At 41.2% G+C, this 24,321-nt stretch overlaps 1 protein-coding gene across 3 annotated transcripts; it reads right to left on the bottom strand.

The window, feature by feature from the left end:
- Positions 1–1,975: 1,975 nt before the first annotated feature.
- On the bottom strand, positions 1,976–22,938 carry tars2 (threonyl-tRNA synthetase 2, mitochondrial). Of its 3 annotated transcripts, none has more exons than XM_047811150.1 (18): positions 9,071–9,158; positions 7,054–7,229; positions 6,851–6,965; positions 6,642–6,763; positions 6,155–6,263; positions 5,998–6,065; positions 5,497–5,575; positions 5,268–5,414; positions 5,085–5,183; positions 4,756–4,922; positions 4,383–4,545; positions 3,746–3,883; positions 3,569–3,646; positions 3,128–3,228; positions 2,775–2,876; positions 2,613–2,685; positions 2,353–2,467; positions 1,976–2,221 (listed from the first exon to the last, which is right to left on the bottom strand). In XM_047811150.1, exons 4-18 carry the CDS (start codon positions 6,722–6,724, stop codon positions 2,079–2,081), a joined length of 1,665 nt encoding a protein of 554 aa, XP_047667106.1. In that variant the 5' UTR covers positions 6,725–6,763; positions 6,851–6,965; positions 7,054–7,229; positions 9,071–9,158; the 3' UTR covers positions 1,976–2,078. The 3 variants fall into 3 exon arrangements, 2 of the variants coding, with proteins under 2 accessions (XP_047667106.1, XP_047667105.1); XM_047811149.1 differs by having other exon boundaries at positions 8,933–9,149; XR_007140125.1 differs by lacking the exons at positions 1,976–2,221; positions 2,353–2,467; positions 2,613–2,685; ... (12 more) ...; positions 6,851–6,965; positions 9,071–9,158 and adding exons at positions 13,269–15,046; positions 15,133–15,318; positions 15,622–15,873; ... (5 more) ...; positions 17,289–17,418; positions 22,590–22,938 and having other exon boundaries at positions 7,128–7,229.
- Between the last annotated feature and the right edge of the window lie 1,383 nt (positions 22,939–24,321).

Below are 24,321 nucleotides of genomic sequence, written 5' to 3'. Positions count from 1 at the left end.
AGAGAGAGAGAGAGAGAGAGAGAGAGAGACAGAGATTGTGAGTGTGTGAGATAGAGAGGGAGAGAGAGAGAGAGAGAGAGAGATTGTGAGTGTGAGTGTGTGTGTGAGAGAGGGGGGGGGGTAGGCAGGATGAATAAAATTGGAAGAACTGGAATAAGGAGCACAAGAGTGTGTTCATGAAAACAGGAAACTCTGAACACGCATTTCTTTAATTGGGAGAAAGCAGTGGACTGGAAACAATCAGAGTCACTCAGAGTGACACACACACACACACACAGTCCTCAGACAAGGACAAAACACACACACATCTCAGCCAGAGGGTCAGAGTATGAACTCGCACACACACACACACGCACACACGCACACACACACACACACACACACACACACACACACACACACACACACACACAGAACACACACACAAAATCCAGACGACAGGGTCAGAACTTACACACAGACACATGCACAAAAGCAGACAGGGTCAGAACACACACTCGCACACAACCAGACAGGACGAAAACACAGACAAAAGCAAAACATGGTCAGACCACACACACACACACACACACACACACACACACACACACACACACACACACACACACACACACACAAAGAGGTCAAAACACAATAGTACTGGGACAAAGTCACAACAAACACTCAGGTCTCAAGAAAGAGGCACAAACTAGACACAGACAAGCAGACTTTCTTTACAGAAAGGTGAGAAAGGTTCAAAGTCTGGTTGTTCCACATGATGAGTTAGACACAGAGGGGGAATTCAGCTAGTGTGTGTGTGTGTACACTGACGTTATAACTCTTGCTACATCAACACTCAAGATTTTTTGCACCAGTTTGTCCACACTCACAACACACAGTTTTAGAGGACTGTATCAATGATAATGTTCATTTTTAAACAAATATAAAATATGAATATTTAGGTATTGAACACTGATGAGCTGTGAACAACTTTATATCCTGTAATATGGAACTTTCTTCATGTTGAACTTTCTTCTTTCTGACAACTCTGTGATCAGTTTTTGCCTCTTCTGTTTCCAGGAAAAAGCTTCACGATAGCCATCTCTCTCTCTCTCTCTCTCTCTCTCTCTCTCTCTCTCTCTCTCTCTCTCTCTCACACACACAAACAAAAGAAGTGATTCTTCCTCCAGAACTCCAGGTCAACTTAAGTTCAGCAACTATTATTTTTAGCAGGATGGAAAGAGATCCAGACAGAGCAGCCATTAAAACCGAGCACAACACACACACAAGCATAACTATATATAAAGGTCAATATAATCACGTGTCTTAAACACAATTAAAGACCAAATTGGTCTACATCGATAACTACCTACTGTTATAGCGCAGACTCCTGCCTCGTTTACAGTAGCTACAACAACCAGCTATGTGCTTATATAAGAAAATCCCTACAGTAAATGCCAAAGCATGGTGTGTTAATGTTACAGCTTTACCTCAGGCACTAGCTATTTGTGTTGAGCTAATTCTGTAGATATTTTTTTTTAAGAAACTCCAATCAGTTCATGCTAATGCTAATTAAATTTCTAAACATAATACATCTTTTAGCGTTTTACGTTCAGGCTACATAATCTAATCGCGTGTGTTAGCTAAGATTAGTTCCTCATGGCCACTTAGCTGAACTGAGCAATAGCTTCTTTTATTCATAGTACAACAGCAAACTACCAAGATAGCTCTAAATGTTGAGTTATTTCTGTATATTTACCAAGACATATTTATTTAGTATCTTTTTTTTTTTTTTTTGCTGATTCTCCAATCTAACCTGCGTATAGCAAGCAATTAATGATCAACTGCTTCATGACACAAAATTCCTCTAGAACGTTAGATAGCTAAGTTTAGCTACATAGGACCTGTAGGTCGAGGCCGATCCTCTAGCAGGCTCGCTAATCAGTTTCAAACATGTACCCCCGTTCTGTGTCGCAACAGAAAACACAGGAGGTTGTTACCAAATGACATGATTTTATTATAAATATCACACGCGAGCAAGATTGACAGGATCTCTCTCTCTGGGCGTTTCCCTTCTACTGTAACACAGGTGTGTTTTCTCAGAAATGCTCCAGGTTGCTGCGACTCTCTCGGAGCACCGTCAGTGACGTCATTACTTCCTCCAGTGGCCTCTGCCCTAACTGTTTCCCTCCTCTCGTCCTCACGCTGACTGTCCCACTCTGTCGCTCCTTCTCTCCAACCACTGTGAATGCCAGAGAGAGAAAAATGAGGTGGGGGAGGGAGGGAGAGTGATAAACATGGATATATGTAAGAGCAGGAGAGGGACAGGCATGAGGTGGAGGGAGGGTTCGTGTGTGTGTATGTGTGTCTTACCAAATATATAGTTATACTGGGAAAGCTGTGCTGAGCGAATCTTTTTATTTAAGGTGGAACCCTGGTCATCGTCAAGGTCGACCATAAACCCTGCCTCCTTTAATCTCTGGACCACCTTAAATTTACCACAGAGGGGGATAAAGAGCCTTCAGCAGATCGATTCTATTTAATCGGGTATTATGTCGTGCAACAATATCATCTATACTGTTATAAAATAGTACTAATCGGATTATAGCAACTTTATAATGGGAGTCACTCACCGCCCGGCCGTACTGCTCACTATCATCCCCTACTGGCAAAACCATGACCTGCGCTGGCGAAAGCCAAAACGGCCTGAGAGAGCGAGAGAGAATACGGCGTTCAGCCAATCACAACACGTCATACTGAACAGTGCAAACAGAATTTTTAAAAATATTTCTCACCACTTGCCGCCAAAGTTCTCAGCCAGAATGGCAATCATTCTCTCTAGTGAGCCCAAAACCGCACGATGCACCATCACAGGTCTGTGTGTCTGTCCATCCGCTCTGAGGAAGGAAGGGAGGGAGAGAGAGAGGTGATGTTAAATACATATTCACACATATTCATTGGCATGAGACAGAAAGAAAAATGGAGAAGAAAACAGGGAGTTAAAGTGAGAGAAAGTAAAAAGACGGAAGGGGAGTAAAAGCAGAGCAGGAGAAAGGATTAAAGGAAAAAAGGAAAGACAGAAAGTGACAAAGAGTGACAGAGTTAATAAAGTAAAGTTGGGTGTGTGTGTGTGAGTGTGTGTACATACCCTACATACTCCAGGTCAAATCTGATTGGCAGCTGGAAGTCCAGCTGGATAGTAGCACACTGGTGCTGTCGACCAATCGCATCTCGGATCTGGATATCGATCTTCTCACACACACACACACACACCATAAACATACTTGTGAGCGAGAGAGAGGGAGAGGGAGAGAGGGACACACTAAAATGTCTGGGGACAACTCTGGAGCTGTCTGTAGTTAGGGTTGGGGTGTGTGTGTTTGTAGCCTTGAGGAAGACATTCCAGAACACAGTGTCATCTATAATCTCCTCCATGATTAGTCATGAGCGCGCACACACACACACACACACACACACACACACACGGCATGCAATATTGTCTTTTTATTTCATCGCCAAGGCTGAGTAAGGCCATCTTGGCTGAATGTATGATTGAAACAGTGTGTGTGTGTGTGTGTGTGTGTGGCACCTTTGGACCGTAAAAAGCGCCGTCTCCCGGATTGAGCTCCCAGCGCTCTCCAAACAACTGCAGACTCTTCTCCAACTGCTACTCCAACAGCGGGGTGGAGGGTGGGGGGATATGTGTTAATTCTACAGGCAATTGTGTGGTTTAGGTTTCACTCATATGTACAACTCAAGGTGTTACCTGTTCTGCAGTGTCCCAGAGGGCAGAGTCTCCGAGATACTGGACGGGGCGAGTGGAGAGCAGGCAATGAAATGTGAAACCAAAGACACGATACACACTTCTTACAAAGTCCAAACATGCCGTTATCTCTTCTTCTAACTGCAGAAAGAAAATGGCATGTAAATACACAGAGACTGACTGAGACAGAGGCCACACCCACTTTGCTGTGACTGACTGAGACAGAAGCCACACCCACTTTGCTGAGACTGACTGAGGCAGAGGCCACACCCACTTTGCTGAGACTGACTGAGAGGCCACACCCACTTTGCTGAGACTGAGGCCACACCCACTTTGCTGAGACTGACCAAGGCAGAGGCCACACCCACTTCGCTGAGACTGACTGAGGCAGAGGCCACACCTACTTCACTGAGACCACACCCACTTCACTGAGTCCGACTGAGACAGAGGCCACACCCACTTCACTGAGTCCGACTGAGACAGAGGCCACACCCACTTAGCTGAGACAGACACAAGCCATAGCAACTTAGTATTAGAGGCCACACCCTTTCACTTAGATTAACAGAAGCCACACCCCTTTGACTTGGATCTAGCAGTAACTAATTTCAGACAATATCATATTAGTGAGTGTGTTGCATACCTGCTCGGGTGTGCAGAAGATGTGTGCGTCATCCTGACAGAAGCGTCGTACCCTAGTTAGGCCTCCTAGTGCCCCAGAGTGCTCATTGCGGTGCAACGCACCAAAGTCAGCCCAGCGGAGAGGCAACTCACGCCATGACCTCACTCTCTGCTCATACATCACACTGCAGTGGGCAGAGCAACAATGGTTAGCTTATTACATTAGAACATTATTATACATTGGATTTAATTGGTGTTTAAACAATTAAATTATTCAAATCTACACTTATGAATTTTTTTTCTTCCAAAAGTGTTTTTTTTTTCATAAACATTTATCGTAAATGTAAATTTGCCTCCTGTGTGATGATGTAACCCAGGAAGGGGCGTGTCCTCACCAGTGGGCGGGGCAGTTCATAGGCTTGAGGGCGAAGGTGTGAGGCTCACACGTCACTGTGAACATGTTTTCGCTGTAGTGCTCCCAGTGACCCGAGCGTTGCCATAAAGAAGTGCTGTACAGGGTTGGGGTAACGACCTCACTGAAGCCCCGCCTCTTGTACTCACTCTGACAGAAAGAGGAAAAGACACTGTCCCTCTTTGTGTTTTTAACATGCGTCCTTTTGCGTTTTTAATATAAAATACAAATATTAAAAAAATAAATGTTTTTTTTTTAATATTTCAATCTTATGCAGATGAAATAAATCCATGTTGGAATGATAGAGGTCACCTTTATAAAATCAGTGAGCGTGTTGTAAATATGAGCTCCTTTAGGCAGGAAGAAGCAGCTTCCTGGACTGACATCGTTAAAGAAGAACAGCTCCTGGTCCTGATTAGAAAACAAATGAAGAAGAGAATTAAACACACAAACCACTACATAGTTCACAACATTGTGCATTTTTCCAGAATGAACCTTGCCGATGCGTCGATGGTCTCTCTTCTTCGCTTCTTCCTGCTCGTGCTCCCATCGCTCACGTTCTCTCGGCCCCGGAAAAGAAACTCCCAGAATCCTCTGCACCCCCGCCACCTCGGGATCGGACGACAAAGTCACAGGAGAAACCTGCAGCATCAGAGAGTTGAGAAATGACTTAAATGTAGGATGGGGAGGAGTTTAGGACCCTGAGGATTTTGCATTGACTCACTTGCAACGCCATGAAAGAGCGCAGGAAGCCTGTGTGAGGGAGGAGTGGACCGGAGCTCACACCTACACACATGCCACATCTACACACACACACAAGCAAAGAAAGAGTCAAAGACAGATATTACCCATACTTGTGTAAATCTGTATTTTCAGCCAGTGAGTTTTTCTTAGAGCTCAACACCGACACCTAGTGGCCAGATGATAGCACAGAATTCATCATCTTGTATTCTTTATTCTGTTACCATCTCACTCAATGCTGTGTTTCGATGCAGATGTGAACCCTGTAATTGTGTTAGCTAAAAACAAACTGATGGACTTTATTTCACTTTACTGCTGTTAGATGGGGGACAGTGGGCGGGGCTTCCGGATGTCAGTTAAAAAAATTTAAATTAAATAATACGACATCAGTTACTTGTCTTCTGATGTAAATAAAGACATACTTGATACCTTTTGCTGTTTTGGCCTTCATGAGCTGATGTGTGTGTGTGTGTGTGTCAGGTACCTGTACACGCTGACTGTCTCTCCAATCACCAGCGTCTCCTCTGCACACCGCAGCCTCACCTCATCGTCCTGCCAAACATCACATCACTTCATCAGCTTCATTCACCGCCGTACAACTTGCAATCAAAGAAGGTTAAAGGTCATGACCTTTGGCCGACCTGGAAGAGTTGCCGGAGATGGTGCGTGCTCAGTTGTGTCGTAGCAATGGGAAGTTTTAATGCCGCCTTCTCCTCACACATCTTCTCCACCTCGTCTAAACACACCGAGCTGAGACAGACACCATTATAAATTATTAGGAATTTCTAATAATAATAATAATAATAATTATTATTATTATTATAATTCATAATTAGCAAATACAAAATGAACAGATTTTTAAATACAATTAAAATACATTTTATAGTATAATAGACCACAAATGATTCATTTTATTTGGGAAATAAATAAATGTAGCATATGTGTAATAAATAAATAAAACTGAACTAAAGGAATAAATCAAAGGCAAACACAGATGATTTAAAAAAAAAAACAAAGAAAGAAGATATAAATTATATAATTAAGAGGAAAGACACAATTTGAATGTAATTAAATAGGGAAAAAAGAAAGAAATGAGGAAGTATTGAGAGTGTGTGTGTGTGTGTGTACCTGTTGTCCAGTCTGTAGTCACAGTAGAGTCCGGTGTCTGAAACACCTTCACGACACACCTGAGCACCAAACTGTGTTTCCATCACACTCGCTAACACACATGCCCCTGTCCTCCACACCACCTACAAACACACACACACCTTATAGATAACATACATGTTAGGAGTTTACTTTTAGAACAAATCTCTTACTCTCTCTCACACACACACCTGTCTTCCTTCTGGGGAGTCGTAGCTGAGTAGCTGTAGCTCACAGTCAGCCTCTAAGGGGCGAGATAACTCCCACAATGCACCACTCACCCTGCTCACCACGGCTCCTTTAACCCTGCAGAGCCAGTGAGAATTAAGCTCATCCCCCCTTTTCACTCAGAGGTAATTGTCAGGAATTAAAATGTGTGTGTGTGTGGACTCACCGTGTGTCCTGAGCGATCTGTAATGGGGTTGTGACCCCTGACACTCCTTTCACCGTTCTCCCATCGGCCAATCGGACGCTCAGCTCTTGTCCATGCTCCGCCCCTTTCTGTTTTGGTCTTTTTGAGAAGGCCTCAAAGAGTCGCAGTCGTTCTGACTGGCTGGCTGAAGGCTGAAGCTGCAACACAATCACACACTATCAATTATTTGCCACAACACAATATTTAACACACAAAACGGGAATGAACTTAACTAAACTTAAACAGCATTTTTTATGCCTGATGCTGTACGAATATCGCTGCTTTAAAAATCACGCAAACCCACAATGCACACAGATGTGTTAGACAAAAACACACTCCAGGAAGATTTAAATTTCAGCTAAACTGAACTAAACTCTGGGCTGTCTTAAAAACACACAAGCCTTAAGCGAGCTTATGGTATGTCACTTAGTTTGCACTTCAGGGACTACATTTGGGCATCAGCGCTGAAACTTATTTCCTCATTTCCCTTCATAAACTATAAAGCTGTGTGTGTGTGTTTGTTTCAGGACCAGAAAGCATTAATATGATCACGTTTTTCCTCTCAAAAAGCATGCATGTTGTTCCTCTTGTGCCACAGCCATTTTCTAACATTTACACATTGAATTCTGGATTCTGATTGGTCAAAAGGTTTTCCTCATTAAAACTGCAAAGTGACTGTGTTTAAGGTGTATTAGGGGAGATGTTTGTTTTTCACTTCAGAAATTCAGGAGGAGGAATAAGTGTGTATCAGAATACTGCTGTGTGTGTGTGTGTGTGTGTGTGTGTGTGTGTGTGTATGCATTTATGTTGCAATAGGATACGGAATGAGTCACAAACTACTAAGTGTTTGTACAGATGTGACGCTCTGGCCTTCTTCTCCTGATGCTCACATGACCCAATGCATTGCCATGGTAACGCCAACATTTACTCCAACACAGTCTTTATCACACCCGATTCCTCAGCTGTTTAACATGGAAGAAGGGAACACTAATATACTCCGTGCAAAGTCAGTTCACCCTAAGATTTCCCCTTGTCCGAAGCCGAGCGAGAGAGAAAGCCAAACAATAAAATATCAGAATAAAAAGATGAAATGTTTTGCCAGTCAATGAAAAACAAGGAAAGAAACACAAAACGACGCACTGAGGAGACGACAAGAGAAAACGACTGGAAGAACTTGACGGTGATTAATATCGTACAGAAAGCTGATGAGAGGATGTTAGAAACGTTAGAGGATGTTTGCACTTAGGTTAAAGAGATGCCATTAGTTCAGTGCATACAAGTAAGTCGTTTCCAGTCCGCCGTAGACTTCCTTTTTGCACAGTTAAGTGTTTCTTGCTCCATTAAATCAGTGTGTGTGTGTGTGTTCATGTGCTGAGGATGTGTGTATCCAGCACTTTAGAAATGAATCTCTACTCCACTGGCACAAGAATGTGAAAGTAATAAAGTGGTGCTGTTTAAGCTGTCTGTCTAGATAAGGAGAAGGGGAAATAAATAAACAGATAGAAAAATAAATAAAATGGGAGTAAAGCAGGTCACTTGAGTTTTATTTATGATGCACAGCTAAAATCCATCACTAAGCACAGGCTGTGAGGGAAGTTTTTTTTTTTTTTTTTAAATAACCAAAATACCAATGATCACGAGGGACACTAAGGGACTGTGCGCACGTGCTGCACATGTTTACATCATGCAGAAGATCCTGATTAGTTGATCAATTTGATCACTTTCCGGATCCATCCAACACGTGCCGAACACAACGATTAGGTTCACAACCGTAAAGTACTCGTTTCGAACGCGGAAGAAAGAGATATAATAAGTAAAAATAAAGAAAATCATTTAAAAATTGAGGTTTATAAAATGTAACCTTGCTGTAGCTTCTGTGGCTCCTCAACGACGACCTCACGGTGTCGTGGCACAGAGCTCGCCGCAAATACAACGCAACCACCATATTTTCAGAGAATTTAAAAGGTCACAGTTGTACAAAAAAACATTTTTTTGGGACCTTTATTCCCACAACGTCGTTCCCTGTCGTCCTCTGTGCGCCGCCATTTTACCGGAATAAACCACGGAGGATGCAAATGATTGGTCGGGCCTTTGCCAGGTGCTTGACCAATAAGAAAGCGAGACGATCTGTTTAGGCGCATTCAAATGCGTCAAGCAGGCACTCACAATGCGCATACAGTAGATTTAATTTCTAAAAAAAAAAAAGAAAAGAAAGAAAGAAAAAAAAACCCTGAGGTAAATTTTGTGCGTGCTAAAGCTAATTTGCCAAAGTTTAAGAAAGACACGACGCTGTTCTCATTCTTCTACACACACACAAATACTAAGTAAAATCACTGTTGGACAAATAGTTGGGATTGAAAATCTAATAATTCCTACTTTAGGTAGGAATCTGAATATAACTGTTCCAAGACAAACATGTTGAATAGAGAGGAATTTGGATTTCATAAACTCAGTGTACTGTTTGGCATGGAAATTGAGCAGCGTTTTAAGAGAATTTATGGCATAGATGAGTATTTTCTCAAATTAATAATCCCTAAATAAACTAATGCCATAAAGTTATTTATATTCATACTCAAAAAAACAAAACAAAACAAATCAATGCAGTGGCTGATAAAATTTGAACGAAATACCAAGAGTGTGGAAAGACTTTAGAAGTTTTCGCTTGGACAGACCGGTGGAATGTCCCTAGTCGATCTTTTTAATACCACACTGGCATAAGAGTTGTCTAATACACGTTTATCATGGATATAGACCATTACGGGAACAGAAATGGTCAGAGAACGTTCTGAAATCTGGACCTCTTATATCCATGACGCAACCGAGTCCTGTTGTAAAACCATAAGCCTAATAATCAGCCCGTGCACCTTTCAGTTCTTAAGTAATCCACAAACTGTGAGGGAAATGGACACTACACAAAAGTGGCGTGATTCGGAAAGGTCTCAGCCTGCATTTCAATCCTGTTTAACCGACTTCTTTGTGGCTCAAAAAGACAATACTGTTAAAAAAAATCTGTCCTATCTACAAAAAGGTTGTTTCGATAGTTGAAGCTCCGTTTGACAAAACTGGTCAAAGTGTGCTGTACAGGGGGTTCTCCAGGAACAGGGTTGGGTTCTGACCGTTGTTTTAAGTCTCTCTCTCTCTCTCTCTCTTTTTTTTTTAAATGAGGTTGTACAATAGTAAGGACAGATTAAAACAACAAATGTTAGGCCATGATTTAAAACCTGAACAGTGGTAGGAAGTGTGGAAGGTTTCTCATATTTATGCTGAGAAAAGTTAGTGTTGTGTGTCTCATACAGATCAGTATAATGAAAAACAAAGTAAAGAAAAAAAAAAGAAAAAGAAACAAACAAACAAAAAAGAAACAGGAATTAATTAGCCTGTAGGATGAAGTGTGTGTAAATGCAAATCTTTTGTGGAGAAAAAAAATTTACATGGTATGTAGTCTTGCCTGAAAATATAATTATTTATACTTTTATAAAATAAATAAATAAAATAAAATAATATTAAGAAGCTAACAACTAACAGGTTTTCCTGCAAGTTTAGTGATAATGGCTGTCTCCCAAACATTAGCACTTCATGAAACAGTTCTAGTAATGTACTAACTGATGACACCGAGATGCTAACATGATGCTGTATGTTAGAGTTAAAGCTAGTCAGAGATATAAAACTCAAATCTGTTACCACAGTATTTCTCATCTAACCAACTGCTAACAAGCCAACAGTAAAAATTGGGGCAGTGTAAGGAGAAACTTTTCTAGCTGGCTAGCTAGCAGCTTTCTAAAAATCTAAATGATCTCCAATATAGAACTAACAGGATACAGCTAACAGGATGCTAAACACATTACTCCTAGTTCTGTAATATAAACATTGCAAACTAGCTAGCCTGTTTATTAGCTACAGGTTAACACATGTCTAGCAAATAGGTGCTAAATTGATGTTTGCTATCTCTGTGGTACAGAGCAGAGTAAGGTAATTCAGAATGGTAACCTCAAAAAGCTCTGCTAAAGACTAAAAGATACAGGGATGCTAAAAACTTAGCTCTATATGAAGAACATTTAGCTAAAGACTAAAAAATTGACAGAAATGAAGGACGAGCACTAGCACTAGCCTTAGAACATGGATAATATGAAGTCTAGTATTTGGGCCACAGCCATTTTATGTGAATCCTTAGCATGTGATCATCTCAGTCAGAGAAAGTTGTTGATCTCAACGTGTATGCATTGAAGGACAAAAGAAGACACCGTATATCACCACCACCACATTCAGTAAATGTTCACATGTTATGAACCAAAATGAAGGAAAAAAAGAAAGAAAAAAAAAATTACATCACAACTTGTACAAGCAATACTAGCAATACGTACATTAATCACAGTAAATTTCTCTCAGTTTAGGTGGAACCCAGGTAAAGCACATTCTTTCTCAAATCTGAAGTGTTTTATACATATCTAATGTAAAAGTCTCATCTGAACTCTTTTCTGAATATATTTAGCAATGGTTAGCTTGTATATACACACAAACAAACTGGAAGATTTTGACCCCTGCGTCAATACCGTTTCTTTTAGCAAGTTCTCGACCACTTTAAAAGGTGAAATAACTGACAAAAAGTCTGCACTTGAAACATGAATATTTTAACATTTTCCCTTGGTAACTAGCTAGCAAAGTAAAGGTTCAAATTTTATGCCATCTTCTAGCATGGTGACTAGACAACAGACTGCAGTAGCATTCTAGCTAACAAAGTATTGTATCATATCAGTAGTATTTCAGCTAGCAATGTATGGCTTCTTATTAACTAGATGGCACGGTAACTAACTAGCAGACTTAAGGCAACATGCTAACTCAAAGCTTCCTCAGCTCACACAGAAAGAAAAACCTGATATTAAGCGATGAAATCATGCTAGCTATTTTGTTTTTCGTTCTCTCATATTGATAACCAGTCATTACCACCTGAAAATGTCTATACCATGTTGACTTGCTGGCAGAATAACATTCCAACTAGGATTGTGAAAACAAACCTCGGGCATTGAAAAAAATCTAACTACACTCATCCTGATAAAATAACAATGTGAGACAAGGGGAACATGACAACCGGAGGTGGACGAGGGTACATCAGAAACGGTATTTGACAGCAATTTTGGGCTTGGAGATTTGGAAAATTATGACTTCTTGAAATGTATAAGTAACAAAAAACAGACAAAATACAAAGCAAGTGCCTCATAATATACCGTCTAATCAGTTTTCACGAAAAGGGTATCCACCTTTAAACAGCTATGTGGACGATTTTGGTGTTTAAACCGTAATTACTTTTAATATTTAACAGGTTTAGACCATAGTCTTGCATTATGTGTTCCTCTAAGGAACAATTAAGCAAATAGGATAGTCTGTAATGGCCAAGTGTTTTTCTGTTTTGTTTTTGTAAATCGTACACGTAGCTTGCTTGTGCACAGCTTCAGAAACAGCTCCTTTTTTTTCCATAAATTTTTTTTTTACACAATTCTTATACACATTATTTTCAAAAGGGAAAAAAAAGAGTCATCAAAAAATTGTCATTATCATAAGGATAAAGAATTGTAAGCCCCCGATCATTCTTGTTTCTCAACGCAGGGCATTTATTAGTATTAATACACACAAGAACTAAAAAAAACAAAACAAAACAAAACAAAAAAAACAAAAAAATAAATAAATAAATGAACCAGTCTTAAAAGACAGGAAGTAGAAAGACAGGAAGCAGTAAGATTGACTTGTGTGGTGTTTTTTTTTTTTTTTAGAGATAAATTCTACTTTCATTTAAACATGAGAATGTATAATTTAGTTGTAGAGCAACAATAAACCTGTGTTCACTTTATGCGTTTCTCAATTCCTGAATATCTGCTTGCGTTTAGCTGCGATTCCGAAAGAAGACTTGGAAACCTGACTTGTCAATGACTAGTGTGAATGCAGGTTTAATCCAGATTTTTGATATAAGCTTGGAGCAGAGGTTAAAGTGTGTTTACAGAAAGAGGGAGAGAGAGTGAGAGAGAGAGAAAGAGTTTGCGAGTAGGAATGCAGAAGCCACACAGGGAAAAGAGAAAGCTTCTATTTACATTCTTAAGTACAGACCTAGATCATTCAAAAATAATTTGGTTGTACGTTTTTCACACACACACACACACGCACACACACACACACACAAAATAAGTGGAAATGATCAGAATAACCACCTTTTCCTCTTTCTGTTCATCTTCTTCCTCTCCTTTTTTATCTCGTCATCTTGTCTAAGTGACCGACTTTTAGGAAAGACCAAGCTGAGGGGGGGAAGGCTTTAAGTATGCATTTGTTTAGGCTGCTATCATGTGACCTTTTACCATAGTAGCAAGGGAGCAATGCCTAAGTAAACACATGCATCTGAATAGTCAGCGACATAACCCTTAATAGCGAGGAGGCAAAAATGGTCGTTTAGGAGCATGTAAGGATGCACCTCGGTAGCCGGGGGCAGGCCGCTTCGCACCGGGCAACAAGGACTCTCGGGGAAGGGGGAGGGGCAACGGAAGCCTCTGTGAAGGCAAGCGCAGAAGAGGTCGGGGTGGGGAAGGCAAAAGCGGCCGGGGTTCTCTGGAGAGTGTAGGGGTAGTGGGTGTGGTTGGGGTGGTGGGTAAAGGCGAGGTCGGGCTTTGCCCCAATAGCGGGCGGTGAAGGGGGCGCATGGAATGAGATTTACCCCTAGAATTGTTAGAAGTGATAGCCCCGCTCCCATGGGCTGCCACTGCCTCGGGACGCAGATTAGCAGGAGGCAGGGGCAAAACTCGGTCAATGGGGACCAGGATGCCACCCACCATAACAGCAGATGTAGTAGGGGAGTGAGGGAAGTCCCTAGAAGGGGTCAAGGAAGGTGGAGTGGGTGGAGCAATGTGAGGAGGTGGAACAACTGGAGGGGCCAGGGTCTGAGAAGGAGGGAAGAATGGAGGGGGTGGTGGTGATGAGTACTGCCCTGGGGGAACTGCCAGATGAGCTTTGGCAGAAGTGGCAAGGTCTCCAGAATTGTCCGGGCCATGATTTCCAGGATGAGGCAAAGTTGGGGTTTCCATAAACTCCGCCTCTTCATACCACACCCCACCACCTCTGGTCGCACCACTGGACCTTCTGGGACCTCGACCAATCACGCGAATGCTCTCAACTGTCTGGATGCGGTTGCTGTAACCGAGCGGATCTTCGTCGCTAGTTGCTGCAGTAACCACGGTCTCAATACGACGATAGCGTTCGTTGTCTCCAGCAATCGCTTCCTGTTTCTTTGTTGCCTTCTTCCCTCCTTTTTCCTCCCTGCCTTTTTCTCTCTGACCTCCTGCACTTGCTCTTCTCCCTACCGTTTTAGCTTTTGTGGCCACTTCCTGCACAGAGAAGGAAGACAAACTGGAAGAGGAGGTGTGGCCAGAAGATACATCACTCCTCCTCTTCCCTACTTCTGGCTCTTTGTTTTTGACTGCAAGCTTTCCTGATGGTGTTCGGTAGTCTCGGTCTTTCCGGTCATCTTCGGTGCCCCACGATGAAACGTGGGCTTTGTGGCCTGTAACACATGGGCTGTCAACTATTTCATCCTGTGTCGGAGTCCCGCCCCTTTCATCTCGAACTGGCGTGGAGTCTCCACCCACAAGCAGTGGGCTGTTACTTTCTGCCTCAAATACACCTGCAAATCCAGGATTCACTTGCAGGAAGTTGTTGATTTTCGACTCCAAGCTTGGCATCATGACCTCCTTTCTGTCTTTCTCCCGCTCTTTCTCTCTGTCTCTCTCCCACTCGATCACTCTCTCTCGTTCGGTCTCATGACACAAACTGTTGTTTTCCGAAGCTTTTGGAGTCTTCGGTGTGGTTGGTGCTGTTGGAGCGGTGGTTGTCGTTACTGTTTCTGTTGCTGTTACTGTCGTTGTGGTGACCAAAGAAGAGGGGACAGAGACCGGGGAGGTGAGAGAGCCAGAGCGGGTGGAGGAGAGCAGAGAAGACAAACCTGTAGGAAAAACAACAACAAAATCTTTGTACACTACACTAAATGTTTGTGTGAGTAACCTTTTCACAAAGCGAGTATGTGGTTACCAGAATGTGTGTGTGTCTTTGTGAGTGCATTAAGGATTCCTTCTGGTGAAATATCCACTCTGGACAGGATGCTGGCCAACGGATTGGGCGCCACAGTTCCAACAGCGGGCGTGGCCTTTGTTGTGGGGGTGTGGCCTGGCTGTGTAGTGGGGGTTCCTGGAGAGGGGCGAGACACAGGACTCACACCTGTGTAATAAAACAAAAAAATAAAAAAAAACAAGAAAGGAAAAACAAAAACAGAAAAACAGAGATGCACTTTGTGAATATAAACTAATACGAAATTGCAGTCTTCTAAGAAATTCCTCGATCAAACTTGCATACAAATATGGAACCACGTGAAATTTTCTTCTGTTGCAAGCAATAAACCCATATACGCTTGTGAAATGAGAAATTCGATAATTAAAATTTTAACAATAGTAAAAATTAGAAGAGGATTTATAAACAAAAAACAAAATACAGAAGAAGAAAAAAAAAATCTATTTTACTCACCTGTATTCTTCATGGCATTCGTGATGCTGTTCAAAATGGAGCTGATCTTCCCCAGATCCACATTTGCCAGATTTAAAGGGGCGGGGCTAAGAGTACTGGTGGGTGTGGTCACTGTAGTCGAGGATACCGCCTGAACGGCTGCGGGTTCAGACGTTGTTTTAGTGGAAGGCGCTGAAGTAGGTGACTTGGCTGCTGTTGCATTCACGGTTTTGGAAATTGCAGATGGAAGCACTTTTTCTTTTTTGTCTTCAACTGGACAAAAAAATAAAATCAAATAAATAAAACACACTCAGAAAAAAAGGAAACAAATAAAAGGAATAAATAAACAATCGCTCACCAATAATGTTTGTGGCATTTGAGGTCTCCTCATCAGACATGTCCATGTCCTCCACGTCTCTGTTATCTTTCTCTTCTTTCGTTCTTTGGTTGCGTCCCAGTCCGTGAAAGGGTGATTCGGAGCCGGATGGTGAGGGTGCGTCCTCAGACGGTGAGGGAACCGGAGACTCAGCATCAGGTAGGGTGGCTTTCAGAGCGTCCAGCTTGCGTTTTAGATTCAAAACACGATTCGCGAATGTCTTGTATGCCTAAGCAGAGACGGAGCGACAATAAGATTCTGCTTTCAAGAATGCAATTTTTCAAGTCTGTCTACAATATGATACTTATTTGACCTTAGGGAAGTGGTTAAGTCAAACTTTTAGACAATGTGTTTTTAATTCCGTTGCTCCGATAAGCCAACAGCCGTGTACTAACAACCGAAGTTTACGACTGACTTACGTTAGCGACAATTTTGACCTCTTTGTACTGCATTTCATAAAAAATGTCAGCGTTTCCCAGAGCCTCTAGCAGAGCCGGTCCTGCCTCCTTCTGTCCTTCCAGAAACTGCACAATCTCCTGCAGCCTCATGCTGCCTTCCTCGAAATCCTTTGAGAATTTATTTCCTCCTGCTTTATCTGAGAAAAAAAAAAAGAAAAAAAAAAAAAAGAGTGAAGTGATGTTTAAATGTCAGTAAGTTTGGACGTGTCAGTTAAATATATTCAAACAAACCTTTGAGTTGCTTGAGGGCTTCGGTGCTGCAGACGTCGACTCTGAGAGCGGCAAGTTGTTTCTCTTTCAGCTCGCTCTCCTCTAGACCACGTTTGTATGCAGAAAGGCGATCAATGAACGCCTGAGGCTAGAGTGACGTAAAAACATCATTAATATGGAAAGATTTGGTTGGGGGATATCAGATAATACAAGTCAAATTACTTACTGCAAATTCTGCTACGATCTTGGACTTGAGGGCAGCTTTAGGTGTAACTAGAGATGCAAAAAGAGCAATAAAAATAAATAAATAAATAAAAATTATATATTACACATTATATTATACACGGACACAGTAGCTCTTTCCCTGCTTCAACGCTTTCTAGAAAGTCTCCCTTATCAGTATTTTTGATATAACAATGAACCATCTTTACCTGTAGGGGGCGTTGTCTCTTTTTTCTGCAGATTTGCCTTGAGCTCAGTGATCAGCTCCTCTGAATAAACACTCCGCTCCTGCCAAATGTTGAAGATTCTCTCCACTGACCTACGCACTTTAGCATCCCTACGACCAAACAAAATGGAGCCATTTGGCTTAGTAACTTAACGCACAAACAACAAAAGAAAATGTCCCCATCTTCCACACATACCTGACCAGCAGGGCGGCATTGGGAAGGATTTCTGCAAACGTGCCGCGGTAAGCTATAGCATTTTTCCTCTTGCAGTTTTGAATGACATCATTAGCGAGGTAGAAGAGATTCAGCCTGTGATTGGCATCCGCTTAAGAGACAGAAACCAATCACATGTTACCATTTCCAGTAGTGACAACAAGAAGAAATATATGTAGGTTTGGAATTGTAGCTACTATTGTTACAATCAGATTCAGTTTTATTTAATTATAAATCGGTTTCTGGTCTAAAATATGAAGTTTATGAAGAATATTTTAAATAATACTGATTAATATTAACTTCCATTCACCTGACAGTTTGACCAAAAAAGTGGAGGAGATCAGGAAGTTACTTTAGTCCCAAACTTATTTTCACATTAACACATTTATTAGAATAATTCTGCTCCATCACTATGATCTACGGGCTCTACGGCCTATATAACAGACACACAATAAAATTAATCTACTCAACACAAACATACCTTAATGCAAATAAGCATTAAGGAAAAGAAGCATTTAAGGATCAAAATATGACCACAGAAACATCCTAATAGATCAGTGAAATATCTTTACCATAAGCCAGTAAAGAACAAATATGCTTCCAAAAATAACTAATACATACTAGGGATGTAATGATCCGATATTTCGGATCGGTATCGGCGATGATCCAAGCATTTTGAGTGGATCGGGTATCAGTGGTGTGTGACCAATCCAAATCCGATACCCGTGGTCATGGGCGTCGGAACCATTATAAGTGGGTGGGACAGGACCCACCCACTTTTTGAGACCAATAATATTGGACCCACACACTTATCATCTCTATTCAGCGCGTATGTCTTTTTTTATTACTATTATTTTTATTATTTAGCGCCGCCAGTTGAATCCATTCTGCTTGAGGAATGCCCTAATAAATTAATCCACATTTTACCTACAGCATTGACCAAGCTCCTGCTTCCTGAAATCCATTGGCGTTGGAACCATTATGTGTGTGGGACAGGACACACCCACTTTTTATTTCCTTCCGACGCCCCTGCCCGGGTGGTTGATTAATGAACAGCAAACATCATAGACTATTGCTTAAACTTATAAGAAAAATACACTTCTATATTAAATCACATTATTGTAAATAAATAAGAAATTTTATAGAAAATATGTTGCACAACCGCCTGCGACAGACAGGCAAGTTTAGCAGGCGTCCTTTCCATCTACCTCAGCGCATTAAACATTAGGTGCAAGGTTTACTGTATTTTGCATTGTGTTTCAAGAGTTCTAATTTAAGATTCACTTTAAAATATTGCCTAATTCAATGTAATAATTGTAGTATATATGGTTTAGATTGTTATACCACTAACTTTTAAAAGTACTGTTCGCTACTGCTGTTTCTTGTGTTTTCATTTTTCATCCAGTAATGGGCATTTTTGTATTTCTTTGCCAGAAACAAATAAATCTTAATAACTAAACGAGTTGTTTATATTCTTTAGTTTTAAAAAGGTAGAAAAGAACACAGATATCGGATCGGTATCGTATCGGCGGAATCGGATCGGAAAAGAAAAAGTGGCATCGGTACATCCCTACTACATGGTTGGTTAGTAGTTTATATCAACTAAGAACCTTTTTGCAACAACAGGCTGCAATACCCTTAGACCTGCATGAACACCCTTAAACATGGACAAAAAAAAACCAAATGCACCAATCAATCATTCAGCACCACACGTCAAAACATCAGCAACTTTGCATGGCTGCAAGGCCCCCAGACACTGCAGAAAGGGTCTCTACCGTGGGTTTGAGGCCCTGTTACACAGTGAGGCTCTATACAATGAACCTCTACCACATACTAAGAGCTTTTATGACGATGTATCCTATCTTATGACAAGAGACAAGACAAGAGCCTCTAACCCACAGCAAGAAACTCCACCAGGTAACAAAGTCATGTTCGATGAAACAAGGCCATCCACCATGCAGCAACAAAACAAGTACCAAAAGCATTCGCTCAAAACCATCTCAACCATTTAGTACCACATTTAGTGCAGAACACCAGCAACGCCATAATCCATGCAGAAACACCTGTGCACCAACATGCCGAAAATACATAAAGCTTGGTCCAAACACATCTGCCACACAGTAAGGGCCTATGGTATACAGTATACCTCTGCAACTAAACATGTCCCAACACAATGAGAACTAGAAGAACAAAAGCATCGAGGCCCTTCCCTCAGGCAGCAGCCACCGTCAGGAACACGATAAATTAAGATAGATAACACCACATTACACCCGATTAGGAACAAGTAGAAACCTCTCCTATTTTCTGAAGTTTTTCTAGTATTTCTAGATTCTGGTGTAATCAGCCTTTTAACATGGAATTGTGCAGAACACAGTGCAGCAGATTTAACCTGCTTTATGGGATAAAGTTTTGAGCTACCGAATGTACTCAGCAATTTGAGTGATCTATATAACTTCAAGCTGCACATGACTAAAATGCAAATAAAATGATTTCTTCATTCATGTCCGATACTACAGTCAATCGCAAAGGTTTACGCACCAAAGATGAAGACAGGCAGTGGAATGACATTTCATTACTCCAAATAACAAAATGTGTTACGCTAAGACGTAGTCCAAATTCTGGCACATCCTTCCTGACATATCCAGTCTAACACTGGCAGTCTGACTGGAAAATTATGGATGTTGTACCAAACAGACTACCGTCCTCAGATCAGTTGTTACAATAAATAAGCTAACTCAATAAGCCAAATTTTTGCAAATTGTCTGTCTTGGGCCGTGTTCAGTTCATGTGAAAAGTAAATTTCAAACAATATTTGGAGAAAGCCGGTAAAGTCTGTGCTACTCTGCCATTGCTAATGCAAACATTTCTTTAGATAATACCATGCTATTCTGGTTCGATTACATATTTTCCTCTGTTGTGTGACTTTGTAATGATCAAATCATGCCATCCAGGGATATTCTATGTGGTCTGTATCCCTAGCTATACTTCTACTGCATTTGACATACCTCAGAAATGATGAGGTAATTTGAGGCTTAAACTGAAGCAGAAATATGAATATACATAGTACAGAACCTATAAAGCTAGAATTGTAAACAAACCGATAAACCCAACGTTTTAATTATTTTCTTAATTGTTTCAGTCAGCAATGAATTGTAATTAAAAATGGGAGCGCTACCTAAAACCATAGCTAGGCTTTAACTTCCTCCTTTAGATGTTCTAACATTAATCACTTTGGAGGCCGGACGAGGCAGGTTGCTGCTTTATTACTTTTAATAACAATTGTTTAATATTCATCTGTTGCTAGCTGAGTGACTGAGGCCCTGAGGGAAATGTGGCTAGCGAGCTTATTATACATTACATACTAGAACATTTTCCTGGAGTGTAAATAAAACCCCCAGGTTTTAAACTCATTTTATAATACACTAGGTACAGTGGCGGTTCTAGGATTTTTCTGTAACAGGGGCCATTAAGGGGCTACATGTTACATTCAGGGACCAAGTACAGGGTACATTCAAGCACACAAAATAATTTATTCAGTACGGTACAAATACATTTCGACAGTCATTCCTTTTTCAAACGCTCGAGTGCCGCCAAATGTTTGGGGGTGGAATTGCATCTGTGATCGTTGTGAAAAATTCTCTGGTTGCTCTTCTTGACGATGATTGATGGAACGGGGGCCAATGAGATTTCAGCAGGGGCCAGGGCCCACGTGGCCCTGCCTCTAGAACTGCCCCTGGCTAGGTATAAAGTAGGCAGAACCAAGTTTAGGCCGTTTCCATGAGCTTTACCCACAAAGTTTACAGGCAGCTGACACTTAATACTATACACTTAAACAGGACACAAGGCCATGCTAAAACAGCTTCCCCCAGTATATCCAGTCAGATAACAAAACAATCATTTCAGTACACAAGAGATCACAATTTCAGGCAGCAGATCACATCAGTACTCAGCTGATGGTGTAAGTACTCGGCAGGTCACTTGGATCAAAATGATCACTCAACTAATCACAGCTCTCATCCAAATATATCCAATCACTCAGCAGATCACAAGTGATCACGTCACATAACCGATCACATCTCTCTTAACCCATCCCTTTACTTATCCAATTTACATCCCTTCCTTGGTCATATCTCTCATCCAATCACATCGCTCAGATTACTCTCTTAATTACATCGTTCATCGCAAATAATCACGTCACTGCATCAATAACATCATTCACCCGATCACTTAACTTAACCCATCACACCACTCACCTGATCACAACTGTTTCATTCACCCAATCAAAACTCACAGATCACTAAACCCATCACAACGGATCAATTCCCACAGCAGATCTCATCACTCAGATGTTCAAATTACACTCACACGACCGCACTTAAAACCGCACTTAAAGAAGTTTCATTAGATCAGTAAACGACGTACATTAGTTGAAGTTGAAAGGGACCCCAAAGAATCGTGTACTACTTGGTGAATGTGGTATAGTGATCCAGTGTGTGATTTTCTCTGCATTGCTTCTGCAGGCAATCTGACAGATTACCTGCAGAAGCAATGCAGGTAATCTGACAGATCAAACCCACACATATAAAAATTCTTCAGGTTGGTATGTTCTTCAGTCAGGAACATACACTCGGAAAACACACTTTATATCATGTGACCTTTGTAGACCATCTGACCTCACAACTTACTGAGGCCCTGTGATCTGGAGAAGTCTGAGGTGTGTAAAAAAAAAAAAAAAAAAAACAGCAAAAAAAAATAGAGTGCACAGGTGCATACTGGGAGATCTGCAGATCACTGAAAACAGATCACTTCAGTTTGAGTTTTTAAAAAAAACCTATTTTGGTGAGGTCAAATTAAAAATCACATGCATTTGCTTGTGTTTAGTTTTCTCCTTAAGCTTTAGCTTTGATGGCTAAACAAATTCTACCTAACGCCTTCGTTATAAACTATACACGTTTATCCTAATCTGTGAAAATGCTACAGCGTTAAACCTTAATATTAGATGTTGCACTTTTTATGCTGATCCAGAGCACGTGAGATCAAAGAGAATAAACTCTTACTGCGTCCTTATTTACAAGCCTGGCCTGTAACCCAAACACCAGCTGTTTAGCATGTTAGCGGCTCACATCATGGTGCCGAAACCTTAGACCGACGTGCAAATTTAAGAGTTATTATTGCAAATACAGAGACGAAGCACATGCGGTATTGTGCACGAGTATAACACACGCATACACACACGCGTGCGCGCGCTACTATTAGTGTTGTGTACAAGCAAAAGCGACTCACATTTTTTGATCCACTTCATCCAGTATCGCACTACGACCCGGTGGTGTTTCTTATTCTCCAGGCACCAGGACGATAAGCTCTGAATGGACTCCATGGTGTTCGTAACTCCTTGAAATCGACGGTCCAGACTCGCTTCCAGGGCAGCCGAGGAGCTGCTGCCGCTGCTGCTGCTGCTGCGGCCGCCGCCACTGGCCACTTCAGCTCCGGCCGCCATCTTTCCTTCACTCTCCTGGGCCAGAGCGGAGCTTCATTTACAGAGAAGACCGCTAGAGGGCGCACGAATCGACGACGCTCACCCAGTCCGCCATTTTTTGAACCTCTTTATAAAGAGTTTAACCTCGTACACGCAGATATACTTAAAAGTAAATGTTTTGCAGAACATTTGTACAGCATGTAATATATATATATATATATATATATATATATATATATATATATATATATATATATATATATATATATATATATATATATATATGTAGACATATGTACAGTTTGTAATATATAGGTCTATATGTGAACGTATGTAAAGTGAATAAATATAGAAGCTATAAGATACACATAAATAAAATAGTGCAGATGTATGTAAAGCACAATACGTGTAGAGGATGAGGTTCATTCATTCATTTTCTATTCGAACTGCCTCGGGTCACGGGGAGCCCGTGCCTATCTCAGGTGTCATCGGGCATCGAGGCAGGTTACACCCTGGACGGAGTGCCAACCCATCACAGGGCACACACACTCTCATTCACACACACTACGGACAATTTTTCCAGAGATGCCAGTCAACCTACCATGCATGTCTTTGGACCGGGGGAGGAAACCGGAGTACCCGGAGGAAACCCCCGAGGCACGAGGAGAACATGCAAACTCCACACATACAAGGTGGAGGTGGGAATCGAACCCCCATCCCTGGAGGTGTGAGGCGAACATGCTAACCACTAAGCCACCGTGCCCCCATAATGGAGTGTTGTGTAGTGAAATAGTGTTATGTAATGTGTAATAGAGGGTAGTGTAGTGTAGTGTAGTGTAATGGGGTGTTGTGTAGTGTAATAGTGTTGTGTAATGTAGTGTAATGTGTAATAGGGTGTAGTGTAGTGTAGTGTAATGTGTAATAGAGGGTAGTGTAGTGTAGTGTAGTGTAGTGTAATGGGGTGTTGTGTAATGTGTAATAGAGTGTAGTGTAGTGTAATGTGTAATAGAGGGTAGTGTAGTGCAATGGGGTGTTGTGTAGTGTAGTCTTATTTTTATCACATTTTGATTATTTAGCAGACACCATAATCCTCAAGTACTGTATATCTGCAATGACATTATATGCAGAACCTAGTAACCTTTGTGGCAGAATAAATATCAAGTTCATTACTACACATGAACAAATGCACTATTCAGCCTTAACCTACTTCTTTACTGAACTTTAAAATGGAAATGTACTGTATTTTAACAACATTTTTGACTAAATAAAAAAGCTTTCATTTGATAAACATGCCTAGGTATGGTTTTACAGACATATTGTATTATATAGTGGTTCTAGCAAGAAAGCACAACCAATGCATGCAAGGAAAAAAGTTATTAAAAAAAACCCAACTCAGTTATGAATAATGAGTGGTCACAATTCACAATCTCTGGCAACTATGCGTATAGGGTCGAAAATGGGCTTAAAGAAAATAATCACTAGGTGGCATCCAAAGTGCAGAAACTGTTGAGACTCAACAAAGAACGTTGAATATGAAGC

This window comes from Tachysurus fulvidraco, chromosome 3 (genome assembly GCF_022655615.1).
Source record: "Tachysurus fulvidraco isolate hzauxx_2018 chromosome 3, HZAU_PFXX_2.0, whole genome shotgun sequence".
In the NCBI taxonomy this organism is placed as follows: domain Eukaryota; kingdom Metazoa; phylum Chordata; class Actinopteri; order Siluriformes; family Bagridae; genus Tachysurus; species Tachysurus fulvidraco.
Note: the sequence above shows the minus strand (reverse complement) of the source record. Positions and strands in the feature narration are given on the sequence as shown.

Coding starts and splice junctions, on each gene's coding strand:
- tars2 (XM_047811149.1), bottom strand. CDS start 9,016: ATGGTGGTTGCGTTGTATTTGCGGCGAGCTCTGTGCCACGACACCGTG. Junction 3,647..3,745: donor TCTGGGACACTGCAGAACAG/GTAACACCTTGA, acceptor CTGTTGGAGTAG/CAGTTGGAGAAGAGTCTGCA. Junction 2,222..2,352: donor CCAGTATAACTATATATTTG/GTAAGACACACA, acceptor TGGCATTCACAG/TGGTTGGAGAGAAGGAGCGA.